This window comes from Trachypithecus francoisi, unplaced genomic scaffold (genome assembly GCF_009764315.1).
Source record: "Trachypithecus francoisi isolate TF-2019V2 unplaced genomic scaffold, Tfra_2.0 Lachesis_group12, whole genome shotgun sequence".
Taxonomy (NCBI): Eukaryota; Metazoa; Chordata; class Mammalia; order Primates; family Cercopithecidae; genus Trachypithecus; species Trachypithecus francoisi.
In genome coordinates, this window is record NW_022681457.1 from 47,047,593 (window position 1) to 47,063,249 (window position 15,657).

General features: G+C 40.3%; 1 protein-coding gene across 1 annotated transcript in view; it reads left to right on the forward strand.

Annotated features, from left to right (window-relative positions):
• The window catches only part of WDR63 (WD repeat domain 63), a 73,790-nt gene that overhangs the window by 6,438 nt on the left and 51,695 nt on the right, over positions 1–15,657 (forward strand). The window contains exons 2-5 of the mRNA XM_033225444.1: positions 3,443–3,520; positions 4,248–4,286; positions 13,713–13,894; positions 14,791–14,895. Of these exons, the coding sequence (XP_033081335.1) occupies positions 3,457–3,520; positions 4,248–4,286; positions 13,713–13,894; positions 14,791–14,895 (390 nt within the window). The 5' untranslated portion in view covers positions 3,443–3,456. The remainder of the gene's footprint in view (positions 1–3,442; positions 3,521–4,247; positions 4,287–13,712; positions 13,895–14,790; positions 14,896–15,657) is intronic.

Below are 15,657 nucleotides of genomic sequence, written 5' to 3' on the forward strand. Positions count from 1 at the left end.
TTCACCTCCCTGATCTAAGCACTCTCATCTCTCCCATGGATTTTTAAATGTCTCTCAACTGGATTTCCTGCTTCAGCCTTTTCCTTGTTGCAGTCTTTTCTCAACACAGTAGCCATATTGATCCTTAAATTGTGGGGACAGATGGAGTAAAGTAACTTCTCAGCTCAAAGCCATCCAGTACCTCTCCACCTCATTCAGAGTGAAAGCCAAGGTCCTAATACATGACCTAGACCCCTTGGTGGCATATTATATAGTTGTTTCCAATTATATCCTTCCCAGCCATTACCTCCCGTACCTGTAAGAGGATCATACATTCCCACCTACTGCCAATCAGGCAGAGAATCCCTCCCCCATTATCAGGATTGACTTACTTGCTTGGGCCAATAGAATGTCAGCAGGAGACACGATATGTCAGTACCAAGGAGAAAGTTAGGAAGCATTATGTAGTTCCGTTAGCTCTCCTGCTTTTTTCTCTGCTGTGAAAGTGGTACGTGTGAAATAGGGCCTGCTTCTTCAGCCTGGGTCCCGGAATAAGAGGACTTGCAGCAGCTCATCCACACCACAGTGCATAGCATGAGAAGAAATAAATGTTTGTTATTGTATGTCACTGAGATGTAGGGGTCATTTGTTACTGCAGCAAAGCTGACTAATATATCCCTATCACCTTTCTGACCAGCTTTGCCGTAGTCTTTCCCTGACTGCTCCAGCCATCATGACCTTCTTGCTGTTTTCTTAAATATGCCAGGCATGATCCTGCCCCAGAACCTTTAGACATACTGTTCCCTCCACCTGAAAATACTCTTCCTCTCCCAGATATCTGTGTTTCTTGCTTTCTCCTTTCTCAGGTCTTTGTTCCAATGTCCAATTCCTTTTCTTACCTTATTTTTCTCCTTAGTAGTTCTCACCACTTAAAATACTAATTATATTTTCCTCCTTTATTTGTTCATCTTTCTTCCCCTAAATTGTAATAGGGGTTTTGCCTATTTTGCCTATTTTGTTCACTGCTGTATCCCTAACACCTAGGATAGCATCTGGTGCAGCATAGTCACTCAATGTGTATATGTGGAATAAATAGTGGTGGTGGTGATGGTGTGTGCGTAGGGTGAGGCTAAGTGGTGTTAAGAGTTTTTCACCATGTTGACCAGGCTGATCTCAAACTCCTGACCTTGTGATCCACCCACCTCGGCCTCCCAAAGTGCTGGGATTACAGCTGTGAGCACACCACAGCACTCCAGCCTGGGCGACAGAGTAGGCTGTCTTGGGGGAGAAAAAAAGAAAGTTTTTCCAGTATTTTACATCAAACTAAAACGCAGCTGGGATAGCATATGGAGAAGGAGTACATTGATACGGAATCTTCTGAAAAAAGGAATAGATGAAAGATTTGAAATATGCTAAGACTGGGAAGTGATATGGAGGACATTTGACAGCCTAAAGAGTTGAGTCAGATCCATTCATTGCAGAATATCTTAAAAATAGAAATTGTCAGAATCATAAAATAGTGATTAGATAATAAAATCCTGCTTTTTAGCTGGGCGCAGTGGCTCATGCCTGTAATCCCAGCACTTTGGGAGGCCGAGGCTGGTGGATCACCAGGTCAGGAGTTTGAGAGCAGCCTGGCCAATATGGTGAAACCCCATCTCTACTAAAAATACAAAAATTAGCCGGGCATGCTGGCACGCGCCTTTAGTCCCAGCTACTTGGGAGGCTGAGGCAGGAGAATTGCTTGAACCCAGGAAGCGGAGGTTGCAGTGAGCTGAGTCTGCGCCACTGCACTCCAGCCTGGGCGACAGAGTGAGACTGTGTCTCAAAAAAAAAAAAAAAATCCTGCCTTCCTGGGTAAAGACAATGATTTAAAATAGTTTCATTTGCAATGAAGCACAGCAGTTATCACTGAAATCCAAGGGATCATCTAGTACAGAGGGTAAGAATGTGGCTGTTAGAGCCAGGCTGCTTGGGCTCACAGCCTGACACCAGTGCCCACTGAGCTCTGTGTCCCTTCAGGAGAGTCACCTGAACCTCTTGGGGCCCCGTTTTCTCATTATAAAATGGAGATGAAGGTAATAGTAATAATAAAATGTGGTTATCTAGTATTCAGTAGTACAGTAGGAAATAATTCATTGCATATTTCAAAATTGCTAGAAGAATTGTAATGTTCCCAACACAAAGATAAATGTTTCAGATGATGGATAATCCCAGTTGCCGATTTGACCATTATACATTGTATACATGTATCAAAATATCATATGTACAACTATTATATGTCAATAAAAATGTTTTAATGTGGTTAAGATTACATTAAAAATACATGTAAAGTACTTGGAACTGTGCTTGGCACATAGTAAGCACTTCACAAATGTGAGCTATTATTTTTAATATTTGAAAAATACATATGAGAAAATCTAAAGGGAAGATGTTTACACATAAACACAGACACACTCACATCCACACTTTGGACAAGATTTTGTGATCGAGCGTATAGGAATAAAATAAAACTTTGATATTTTGACCATGGGCTATGAAATAATAGTCTGTGTTGATTTGTTAAAGTGACGCAAACCAGTCAGAGATGGTTGAGTTAACTGACGACACTTTATTTCATTAAGTCTTCACAGTCACCTTGTGGGGCAGATTTTATTATTATCCCCATTAAATAGATGAATAAACTGAGACTTAGAGAAGGTAAGTAATTTGCCCATGGTCACTCAGCTGGAAAAAGTAGAGCCTGTTTAAAAACTCTGCTGACCAGGCTCCTGCAGTCACACTCCTAACCATTTAAACAGGACAGGACAAACGTGAGCATGGCGGAGATGACAAGGATTTGATGTCATGGTGGTGACCTTGGCCAGTGTTGTATCCTGTCAAAATTGATGAGCAGTTCCATGGAAAACTTTTGGAGGCATTCTCTCTGATAGTCCAAATAAGGCCTTAGTGGTTATGTGAACACATAACATACTTTTGATCAGACAAAAGTATGATCTCAATTACGTTAATTTAAAAATTATATATGCATATGCATGTTGTGGGCCTATCACTCCCAGTGGCCTATCTTGTCTTTGTAGCTGGACTACCTGTTGGGAAGCCCAGCAAAAGGTAGCACAGAGCAGCTACCTGGGATGGGAATTTCAGTGAGATGTAGGGAAGCCAAGTCCTCTGTTGTGCTTCCACGGCAGGACCTGTGGCTGAGACTTTGTTCTGGCAGGTCACCACAGTGTGCTTCAGCTGAATGGCTCCACCAGAACAGTAAGATCTCATCAGTAAGATTGTTGTTGCAATAAACATTTGTCACAGATCACCCGTTCTAGGAAGATACAGGTTGATTTAGCCCAGGGTAAAACTTAGAAAACATATTCTTATGTTTATTAAATGATAATGTTTGGTATTTGAAATTGTAAGTTGTTTGCAAACTGTAATAATTTACTAATAATATCATCTCTTTATGCAGCCCAAGCCAGAACCATGGCTCCAAAACAAAAGAAAAAGTCATCACGTCGCAAAAAAAGCCCAAAACCAATATTAGCTGGTAGGATTATTTCTTCATTGAATGGGATTTTTTTGTGGAGTATTTGTATATATATTAGAAGCAAAATGATTATGGTTTTACATATCAAAGTAAATAAAATATTCCTGTGTCATAAAGTCAAATGAATGAGGAATAAGATATATGGAGATTCATTCTTATGGATTAGTCTTTTGACTAATTTCATTATGATACCAATTAAATGCTATATAATGAATGCTGTAGTAAACATATCACTAAGAGATAACAGTGTTAAAGACAATTTTTCAGATTTTCTCTAATTATTCACAAGATAGTTTAACTCTTCATTGTATGTTTGCACTTATATTTTGTGTTTTGAGGTTTGGTAAAGATTATAATAAACTGGCCAGGCACAGTGGTTCACGCCTGTAATCCCAGCACTTTGGGAGGCCAAGGCGGGTGGATCATGAGGTCAGGAGTTCGAGACCAACCTGACCAACATGGTGAAACCCCGTCTCTACTAAAAGAACAAAAATTAGCCGGGCGTGGTGGCGCACACCCGTAATCCCAGCTACTCAGGAGGCTGAGGCAGGAGAATCACTTGAACCCCAGAGGTGGAGGTTGCAGTGAGCCGAGATCGTGCCACTGCACTTCAGCCTGGGTGACAGAGCGAGAGTCCATCTCAAAAGAAAAAGAAAAAAAGACTATAATAAACTGAGATGTATTTGATTCAAAAATGTAAATTTGACTTCTTTTTATTATATTCTAGCTAGTGAAGACATGGAACCAGTAAACATGGAGAGCATGGGTAAGTGGAAATATAATTTACAACTTACGTCCTCAGTTTTATAATATTTTAATTATGCAGTAAGCAAGCAGGAATACTGCAAACTGAAGTGATCAATCAAAATGTACATGGGCTAAAATGATACCATTCTAATTAAAATATAAAATGAAAAATTTTTTAAAGAAAAAATAAGAGTAGAGAATTTCAAACTAAGAAACAAACTTGGACCAAGCAGTTCATTAAAAATTCATTATATGATTATTGAAAGGCCTTTTATAACTATAAGTTGTAAAGTCTGCAACTTAAGACTTTTATCAGATAAGTATTTTTTCAAACTTTTGCTCATAGGTAGTTATCTGTACTTCACTCTAAGATGCCACTATTTCAAGGAAAGAGGCTGGTTTTTAAGCAAATAACTAGAACTTAGACAACTAACCTAATGTTGTTCCTACATGTAAAGGCTAAGTAATCTTATTATAACAAAACTTATTTTGGTGGGATGCAGGGGGAACCTCTCTCTTCGAGTTGACTTAGATGACACACTTCACTTTTAGAAACAGAAAGGAGACAATGAGGGGGACAAGGAGGAAGAATTAAAAGCTCTGTAGTCCACTGTAAAGATTTTGTCTTTTAATCATATGGGATGAGGAAATATTGGTAATATTTAATCAAAGAGTGACTCCATCTGACATGTTTTTAAAGGGTCAGGTAGTCCTGGCTACTGTGAAGTAAACTGCAGGAGCAGGGACTGAAGCAGAGAGACTAGTTAGGAAGTTTTTCCAACAATCCAGGGAAAAGATGGTGATGACCTGGGTCAGGGCGGTAGATAGGGGCAGAGGTGTGGAGTGTGGAGGTGGCGTAAAAGTGGGAAAATGTCAGCTAATGTCAGTGGCTCTGTTATCAGCACCCAGCACAGTGCCTGCAGCAGAATATGCTGCCCGATAAATATTTATTGAGTTAGTGAAACATGGGAGTCGTCTTTAATTTCTTTCTCCCTCTCCCTCCACACCCCCCTACCCCTTCCAAACCACCCCAACTTCTGTGAATTCCACCTCTTTAAAAATATATCTCAAACCCATCTGCTTTGCATTATCTTCCCATCTGCAACCTTAGTCAAACCTCCCCGCACTCCTCCCATCGATTAGTTCCCGAGGTTTCTAATTGGTATCACTGCTTCCACTCAGTCTCCTTCAGTCCACTGGGCACACAGCAGCCTGACCATGCTTAAACTCGTGTTTCTTGCTTAAACTCCCCCATGGTCTTTCTTTGCCATTGGGCATACCTTACAGTGGTCCTGACTCCTGTGCTCAAGTGGTCCTGACCTTGCTTCCTCCTCCTCTTTGCCAACCTACAGCCCATCAGCCTTGCTTAGCACAGAATGTTCCAAATTTATTCCAGCCTCAGGGCCATTGCTTTTGCTGCCCCTGATGCCTAGCTAGATCTTCCCTTTATGCAACTTCCTCTTTCTTATCGTTGAGATCTAGACCACTATCTCACTTCCTGAAGAGATGTTCCTTGACCTCTGTGTCACCTATTACCTTGTTTAATTGCTTTCATAGCACTTACAATTCTGAAGTTAAAGTACAGTCAATTCTTGTTCACGGAATCTATACAGTCCCTTTGAATACTGAATTAGCCAATACTGAACTATTACTCCTAGGGGAAACACAAGGTTAGGTTCCTGTGAGCCTCTGGTCACATTTTCATTAACTAGTCAATATATAACCTTGTTTTATGTGTATTTCTGTTTAAATACTCCTTATGTAATGTATACTGTTGATCCCTAACACTGAACTCATGGCCAAATCATGGCAAACAGCACTATAACTCATTACTGAATAAATGAATGAGTGAATGAGTTGTGTTGTCTCTTGTTCCTGTCTAAATAGACCACCACAGCTACCCTTCTTAGTTCCGTCTCTCAGCCTGTTTTCTCCCAAATAGCACTTATTACAATTTGTATTTATTTATTTTTGTTTTTTATTTTTTCTCTTCTTTTTTCTTAGAGATGGGTTCTCATTATGTTGCCCAGACTGTCTTGAACTCCTGGGCTCAAGGGATCCTCTTGACTTGGCCTCCCAAAGTGCTGGGATTACAGGTGTGAGCCACCATGCCCAGCCCACGATTTGTATCTATGAGTGTACTTTATTATTTAATATCTCTCTCTCTGTCTAGATTGGATACCCTGGCAGTAGCACCATGCTTTTCACATAGTGGGTGCTCAGTAAATATTTCTTGACTAAATGCATTGACTGGTAAGAAAATCTGTGAACCTGATAAAGGGGCATGGTTTGAGATGTATTCATTGAAAGTAAATGAACTGAAAATTAGGAATATGTTTGCTTAAGGGAAAGAAAAAACTAACCTCAGACCTTTATGGTGAGACAAGTGTAGGTTTTGAGTTAGCATCCCCTTCTCCTCAAGCCTGTCTCTACTCCCAGACTCCCCTCAGGTAGCATCAGGACCCCTCTGACTTCCTTACGGTAGGGCCCTGACCTTGCCAACTGTTACTCAGGGCTGATGGCTGTCATGCTCCAAGAAACTGAGATCCCTTTTTCTAAGAAGGAACCAAGGTATCAATAGGCTAATTAAAAAACTGTCAGTCTTAAGGGCCTAACAGGGCAATGCCCAGAGGTTTCAGGAGAATAAATATAATTTTTACACATAGCTAATATTTGTGGAGCAATGACTTTGTGCCAGGCCCACTCTTCTCATTGCCTTAGCTCTATAAAGTAGGCATTATCATGGCCATTACAGACATGAAGGTGCTCTGTGACTCCCAAATGTTAAATAATGTGTCCAAATTATAATATGACTTAGTGGTATACGAGTTGCCTATTGCTGCTGTAACAAATTGCCACAAACTTAGTGGCTTAAACAATATAAATTTATTATTTAACAGTTCTGGAAATCAAGAGTCCAAAATTACTTTCACTGGGCTAATGCCAAGGTGTCAGCAGGGCTAATTATCTCTGGAGGCCCTGAGGGGTGAATATGTTTCCTTGCCTTTTTCAGCTTCTAGAGGCCACTGTATTTATTGACTCCTGGCCCCTTCCTTCCACTTCAAAGCCAGCAGCATAGCATCTTTGAATCATTCTCTATAACATCTGTTTTCCTTGTCACATCTCCTTCCTTGACTTTGATCCTCCTGCCGCCCTCTTATAAGGCCCCCTGGGATTACACTGGGCCAATCTCAAAGGCCCAATCATCTCCCTACCTCAAAATCCTTAACCTTCAACATCTGGGATAAATGTTTAAAAAAATGAAAAATAAATAAATAAAAAGAACATAAAAACAAAAACAACACAAAGTAAAGATCCTTAACATAATTATATCTACAAGTCCCTTTTCTTATGTAAGGTAACAATACAGAAGTGTATTAGTCTGTTCTCATGCTTCTAATAAAGACATACCTGAGACTGGGTAATTTATTTGAAAAAAGAGGTTTAATTGACTCACAGTTCTACATGGCTGGGGTGGCTTCACAATCATCACGGAAGGTGAATGAGGAGCAAAGTCACATCTTACATGGCAGCAGGCAAGAGAGCATGTATAGGAAAACTTCCCTTTATAAAACCATCAGGTCTTGTGACACTTATTCACTATCATGAGAACAGCACAGGAAAGACCTGCCCCCATGATTCAATTACCTCCCACTGGGCCCCTCCTACTGCACATGGGAATTATTCAAGATGAGATTTGGGTGGGGACACGCAAAACCATATTAACAAGTTTCAGGAATTAGACATGAACATATTAGGGGGACATTACTGTGTTTGCCACAAGTGGTTAATAGCACAGGCTTTGAAATTAGACAGACCTGGTTTAAGTCATAAACTTATGACTTAAAGTCATTTAGTGACTCTATGGCCACAGATGACTTCACCTCCCTGAGCCTCTGCTTCTTCATCTGAAAAGCAAGATGGACTATCTACCTCATAAGATTGATGTGGAAATTAAATTAGTAGTACATGCACATTTCCTTACATAGGGCTGTCACAAAGTAGGTTCATATTCTTTTTACTATAAAAAGATACTATAAAGACAGATAAATAGATTAATCCATGAGAATAGAGTCCAAAAATAGACCACATGTTCATGGTCAATTGATTTTCATCAAAGATCCAAAGGTAATTCAGTGGAGAAGGGATAGTCTTTCCAACAAATGATGCTAGAACAGTTAGATAGTTATAAGTGAGAAAGTGAACTCAATCCATACATCACACCATATACAAAAATTAACTCAAAATGAATCATAGACCTAAAAGTAAAACCAAATATTCTAAAACTTCTAGAAGAAAACATAGGAGAAAATCTTTGTGACCTTGGAGTTGGCAAAGATTTCCCAGATATGACACCCACAGCCAAAATCCCAAGAAATCTTAAAGCTTTCTTAAGATTTTCTTTTTTAAAATCTTAAAGATTTTTTTCTTTTATGGAATACTTACCAGCAATGGAATGAACCATTGCTACATTCAACAATATGAATGAATCTCAAAATAATTATGCTAAGTGAAAGAAGATAAACAAAAAGAGTACATTTATAAATATTCCAGAAAAAAGCAAACTAATCTACAGTGACAAGAAAACAGCTTAGTGGTTACTTGGGGTTACGTGGGGATGAAGGAGGTGTATTGGAGGGCAGGGGCAGGAGGAAACATTTGGGTCTTATGGGTATGTTCTTTATCTTGACAGTGGTAATGGCTTCATGGGGTATGTGCAGATATTTACCAAATTGTACATATTGTATGCAGTTTATCATTTGTCAATTATAACTCAGCAAAGCTGTTTTTAAAAATAGATAGCAACCAAGATGTTTAAAAAAAAAAAAGAATGTACAGTTGAAATGTATGAAGGTTATTTTAAATAACACTTGTTATGTAGGACAATATATGTGTAACCTATGATTTATATTGCATAGACTTCTATTGTGTGCACACAATAAGATTCTGAGGCATGAATTGTGTAGAGCTTGAGTCTGCCTTTGGTTCCTGCTAGGTGAATAACTACCATTCACTGGATCCTATGGAACGTCATCTCTGTTCCTTCCGTGTCTATGTGTGGAGAAGCAGGACCCTCTCCGTGGCTCTTTTGTGTCCACTCATTAGAGAGAAAGCATAGCATAGTAGAGTTCAGGGACCTTGGTTTTGATCCCAGTACCACCACTTTCAACTCCCCAGAGGCTGACCTCGGCCATGTTACTGAACTCTGTGGCCCTCAGTTTTCTCGGCTAAAAAAATGGAGACAATTATAGTAACCACCTCTGAATGTTGTTGTGAAGACTAAATGAGTTAATAATACACATAAAGTGCTTAAAACTGTGCCTGGCAGCAGTAGGTGCACCATAGAAGTGCCCTCGCAGACATTGTCCTTGTGGTTGGCACTCCTGGCCTCAGTCAGCTTCAGAAGGCCCTGAAGGGGCCTTCTCTGCACCAACACTTGTCTCACACTCCTTGGAGCAATCAGCCTCCCACTCTTCTCAAGGCTCCAGTGAGCCCATCTCATTGCTGATCACAGTAGCCTCATTGCTGTAGCCTGTGGTGCTGTCCTCAGTGTGTGCCTCAAAGCCTACCCAATAGCAGTTGTTTTATAGTATTTGGCTGGTGACCCTGTGGGGTGGCCAGAAGCATCAGGCCTTGCCCTGGTTTGGTTCTCATGGTGATGGGGTGTGATGGTATTGGACTGTAGAAGTTTTGTGTGATCTGTTGGCTGCCAGTTATCTGCAGTTATCACTGATTGCCAACTTGAACCAGAAACAGTCCACTAGTTTTACTGACTCCTAGATAAAGGAATGTTAGATCCTATAGTAGAGTTGCCTTGAAAAAGTCCAATTAGTGTGAAAGGATCATTTTGTGTGTGTGTGAAATATATCAAGCCAGGAGAATTTGAAGTGTGTGTTTAGTAGGGGCAGATAACATAGAAAACAATCTTTGGTGCTGTCTTTCCAGTGTCGGGGATGGTAGAAAGCTTTCTGGTCTTCCTGAATGCCACTGTTTATGAGGGACAGCTGCCTTCTTTTCTACACTAGCACAGTGTGAGTCTCACAGTCCCACCTTGTGGTTTTCTCAGGCAGAACTATAGAACTTTTGTTACACATTCGATACACAAATGCAGTCTGTTTGCAGAGGAGCACTTGATTTGAATCAAGTCAACAGTTACTTACTGAGCATCTCATAGGTGCCAGGTGTTATGGTTAGTCTTTTGAGGGAGATAAAAGTGTATAATTTGTCCTTCATTCATGAACAACTTGAATTCCCAATGTCAGGCCAGCTGACTGCAGTTAGAAATATACTTTCACATATAATCAGTGTTATGCATACAGTTATTTAAAACCTCCAAATTACCTGAATTATTGTACCATAGAGCCCCTGGGGTGGGGGAAAATATTTCTATTTGAAAATAAGCTCAAAATTCCAACATGAGAGGCCACAGACACTTTCCCCCTTGCTGGCACATCTGTTGAGCAGTTGGAGGGAGGATGGCCTGACATCCAGGGGCATGGGTGCTGGAGGAGATGGGAGTGGATCCTGGGAGCTGGGGAGAGAGTCCTGGGGGCAGATGCAGAGCTGAGACTGTGTGGCTGATGATAGTGATACGAAAGATAAGAAAACAGGAAGAAGGCTTGAGAAAGGGGAGGGCAGCAGGCAAAATGCTCCTTTGTCCTCTAGTGTCCACCCTCCTGGGGCATGCTGCTGCTGAGGACTGGCCTGGGCTGCGAAGAAGGCATGGGAAGACCAGGGATGGAAGCCTCTTGAACCTCTCCTCTCTCTTCTTCTGAGAGCAATACTGGGACTGGCAGCCAGATGGGAGTAAAGGGATTCCCTGCCCACTTTCCTGTGTCCAAGGGTTTATTAATACAATCGAGAAGTCACTATTTGAAAAATGTGAGGAATTGAGTAATAGTAAGTTTGACTGTGAAAAAGAGAAGCCCTAAAGAGAGATCCCTATATAGGCTCAAGGCTCAAGGGAAAATTTCTCTTCTCTTCTCTTCTCTTCTCTTTTCTTTTCTTTTCTTTTCAATCGAGTCTCGCTCTATCCCCCAGGCTGGAGTGCGGTGGTGTGATCTCGGCTCACTGCAACCTCCACCTCCCAGGTTCACGCCATTCTCCTGCCTCAGTCTCCCAAGTAGCTGGGACTATAGGCACATACCACCATGCCTGGCTTATTTTTAGTAGAGATGGGGTTTCACTGTATTAGCCAAGATGGTCTCAATCTCCTGACCTCGTGATCCGCCTGCCTTGATCAGCCCTAAGGGAAGGTTTCTTTAAAATGAGAGACCATTGAGCAAATCTGCATGCTGGGGGAAAGTGGCATGGAAGTAAGAAAAGCTGAAAGAAAAGGAATAGTTTATGGGGCCCTGGCGGCTGAGGAGGGCAGGTCCTCTGAGTGCATAAGGGCAGAAAGGTGGTGCCCGTTTTAATTAGCAGGTGGACAGGGCTGCAGGAGCCGGCAGGATTCAGTGCTATTCAGACCCTGTTTTCTCTGTGAAATAGAAAGCCAGTCACCTGGTAAGAGAGAGCAGCAGGGGAGAGGGTGTTTTAGGAAAGCAATACAGGCTGAAAGCCTAAACAAGTGGTCATACCTTCCAACCAATAATTTCACTTTTTAAATCTATCCCAAGAAAATAATTTGAAATGCAATAAAAATTTAAAAACTAGATATTTGTAGGATTATTTACAATAATTGGAAACAAGCAAGAAAAGAAATTAGAATGCTTACCAACACGAGAATGTTTTAAAATTATGCTATAGAATTCAATTCATCTAAAATAATGTTTTAGACAGATTACTTAATGTTATTGTAAAATACTTGTGACATAATGGTAAATATTAAAAGCAGTATTTAGAAGTTCATATGAGGTATATATGGAGTGACTAGAAGAAAATAAAGCAAAATATATATATATATATATATATACTTTTTTATTATACTTTAAGTTCTAGGGTACATGTGCACAACGTGCAGGTTTGTTACATATGTATACTTGTGCCATGTTGGTGTGCTGCACCCATCAACTCATCAGCACCTATCAACTCGTCATTTACATCAGGTATAACTCCCAGTGCAATCCCTCCCCCCTCCCCCCTCCCCATAATAGGCCCTGGTGTGTGATATTCCCCTTCCAGAGTCCAAGTGATCTCATTGTTCGATTCCCACCTATGAGTGAGAATGTGCGGTGTTTGGTTTTCTGTTTTTGCAATAGTTTGCTGAGAATGATGGTTTCCAGCTGCATCCATGTCCCTACAAAGGACATGAACTCATACTTTTTTATGGCTGCATAGTGTTCCATGGTGTATATGTGCCACATTTTCTTCATCCAGTCTGTCACTGATGGACATTTGGGTTGATTCCAAGTCTTTGCTATTGTGAATAGTGCCACAATAAACATACGTGTGCATGTGTCTTTATAGCAGCATGATTTATAATCCTTTGGGTATATCCCCAGTAATGGGATGGCTGGGTCATATGGTATTTCTAGTTCTAGATCCTTGAGGAATCGCCATACTTTTTCCACAATGGTTGAACCAGTTTACAATCCCACCAACCGTGTAAAAGTGTTCCTATTTCTCCACATCCTCTCCAGCACCTGTTGTTTCCTGATTTTTAATGATTGCCATTCTAACTGGTGTGAGATGGTATCTCATTGTGGTTTGATTTGCATTGCTCTGATGGCCAGTGATGATGAGCATTTTTTCATGTGTCTGCTGGCTGTATGCATGTCTTCTTTTGAGAAATGTCTGTTCATATCCTTTGCCCACTTTTTGATGGGGTTGTTTTTTTCTCATAAATTTGTTTGAGTTCTTTGTAGGTTCTGGATATTAGCCCTTTGTCAGATGAGTAGATTGCAAAAATTTTCTCCCGTTCTGTAGGTTGCCTGTTCACTCTGATGGTAGTTTCTTTTGCTGTGCAGAAGCTCTTTAGTTTAATTAGATCCCATTTGTCAATTTTGGCTTTTGTTGCCATTGCTTTTGGTGTTTTAGACATGAAGTCTTTGCCCATGCCTATGTCCTGAATGGTATTACCTAGGTTTTCTTCTAGGGTTTTTATGTTTTTATTTCTAACATTTAAATGTCTAATCCATTTTGAATTAATTTTTGTATAAGGAGTAAGGAAAGGATCCAGTTTCAGCTTTCTACTTATGGCTAGCCAATTAGAAAAGAATTTTCAACCCAGAATTTCATATCCAGCCAAACTAAGCAAAATATTAATAGAGGTTTTTCTCCTTGAGATGTAGTATTATGGGCCATTGTTATTTTCTTCTTTTTTAAAAATGTTTTTGGCATTTAAAAAATAATGGATATATTTACTTTAAATACAGGAACAATAATTTTAAAGTCTTACAATTTTAACCAAGATCATTATTAAAACCAAGCAATTGCATGTTTTCTAATGCTAATATTTTAAGTGGTCATATTTAATGTTCAAATTCCACTTTGTCTTTCCTAGGTCATCCAGAAATTTATCCTTTAGTATTAACCACCAAGACCCAGGAAATATTTAACTGCCGAATAGATGAAGATATCACAGATGAACAACCTTATAAGCTTATCAATAAAGAGGATATTTTTGAGGACCTGCGCAACAGAGCTGCAGTATCTGATTTCCACCCAGTCAAAAAAATTGTCCAGGTAAGCACAATATCCCTCTTTATTTTCAGTCCTACCTCAAGAAGTTCCTGGTACATAATAACAAAAGTTGGAGAGGTTATTGGTTCAAATCTGGCCCCATTGCTTTGGGCAAGTGCTAGCTTGCCCACCCCTGCTTGGGAATCCTGTTTGATGATCCTCTGTGAAAAGCAAAATTCCATCAATGACTTGTTATCTAATCCCATACCCAGAAAAGCTCATCCTTGCCCAGTTTTTGTTTTGTTTTGTTTTGTTTTTTGAGACACGGTTTCACTCCTGTCTCCCAGGCTAAACACGCAATCATGGTTCACTGCAACCTCTGCCTCCCAGGTTCAAGCAATCCTCCCATCTCAGCCTCCTGAGCAACTGGGACCACAGGCACAGGCCACCAATCCCGACTAATTGTTGTTTTTGTAGAGACAGGGTTTTGCCTCGTTGCCCAGGCTGGGGTCGAACTCCTGAGCTCGAGTGATCTGCCCGCCTTGGCCTTCCAAAATGCTAGGATTGTAGGCATGAGCCACCGTGCTCCACCTTTGCCCAGTTTTAACTAGAATATGAATCTATCCTTATTTTCTGCTTTAATTGTTTAATTCATAATTTTGGTTCTGATTTATCTCTAAGCATGCTACAGAGCACAATACCAAACAAAAACTGCTTTTTTAAAATTTTTTTCCCGTTAGAAGTAAAAGTGCATGTAAATTTCCCTGGATGCATTATATTTTTAAGAGCTTTTTAAAGTTAATAAAATAATTTTGCAATTTGATGTTATCAGCCATAGATTAGCGCAATGGTTATCTTCTATAATTGGTTGATTAGAGAAATATGAATTTTCTGTTGGCGTCAAAATAAACCGAGTGACCACTGAATATTAACTTCCTCTCTCAATTATATTTTTGTAGGAATATCCTGGAAATGAGCTTCTGCTTGTTTATGACAAAGACTTCAAATATGGACTTAACTTTTATCTTATTGGAACTGAAGAGGGCAAAGAAAACTATTTAAATGTGAGCAAACCCAAAGGCCTTGTAATTTGTTTGTTTTTGTTGTGGTTGTGTTTGTTTTTGAGACAGGCTCTTGCTCTGTCACCCAGGCTGGAGTGCAGTGGCACAATCATGGTCACTGCAACGTGAACCTCCCAGGCCCAAGTGATCCTCCCACCTCAGCCCCCCAAGTAGCTGGGACTACAGGCATGCACCACCACGTCCAGCTAATTTTGTTTATTTTTTGTAGAGATGAAGTCTCACTATGTTGCCCAGGCTGGGCAATTTGTTGATTAGCAGAAGGAAGCGGAAGCAGTACCTCTCAAGGATTCCTAAACATAGTGATTATTATTCTTGTTCAGTTTGGTTTCTTTGGGACCCAGATCAGGTTCTGGCACCTAGAATAAGTAAGTAGTAAATGGGGGATGAACTAAATCAAGTATTTCAGGGTAACAGATTTGCCCTTCGTTGACCTCGTGAGAGAGGAAACAGTGAATCTGGAGTACCGCTTTCCTAGTTCTCTTCTTGCCGTCTCCGTGACTTTGAGTAAGTTACTGAGCCTCTCATCTGTAAAACAGTGATACCATTATTGCACATTTCCTGGGCTTTCATGAGGATTCATATAGGTAAAGCCCTTTGTTCAAGGTGTGCAAGAAAGGTAACAGATGTATGAGACTCTCTTTCTGATCTTCCATTCCTGTTTGGTCAAATTGAAGGAAGCAATTTGGGAGGTTTGGTTAAATTGTTTGAGGATGACAGAGAGGTTTGTGTGGCTGTCCAATAAGC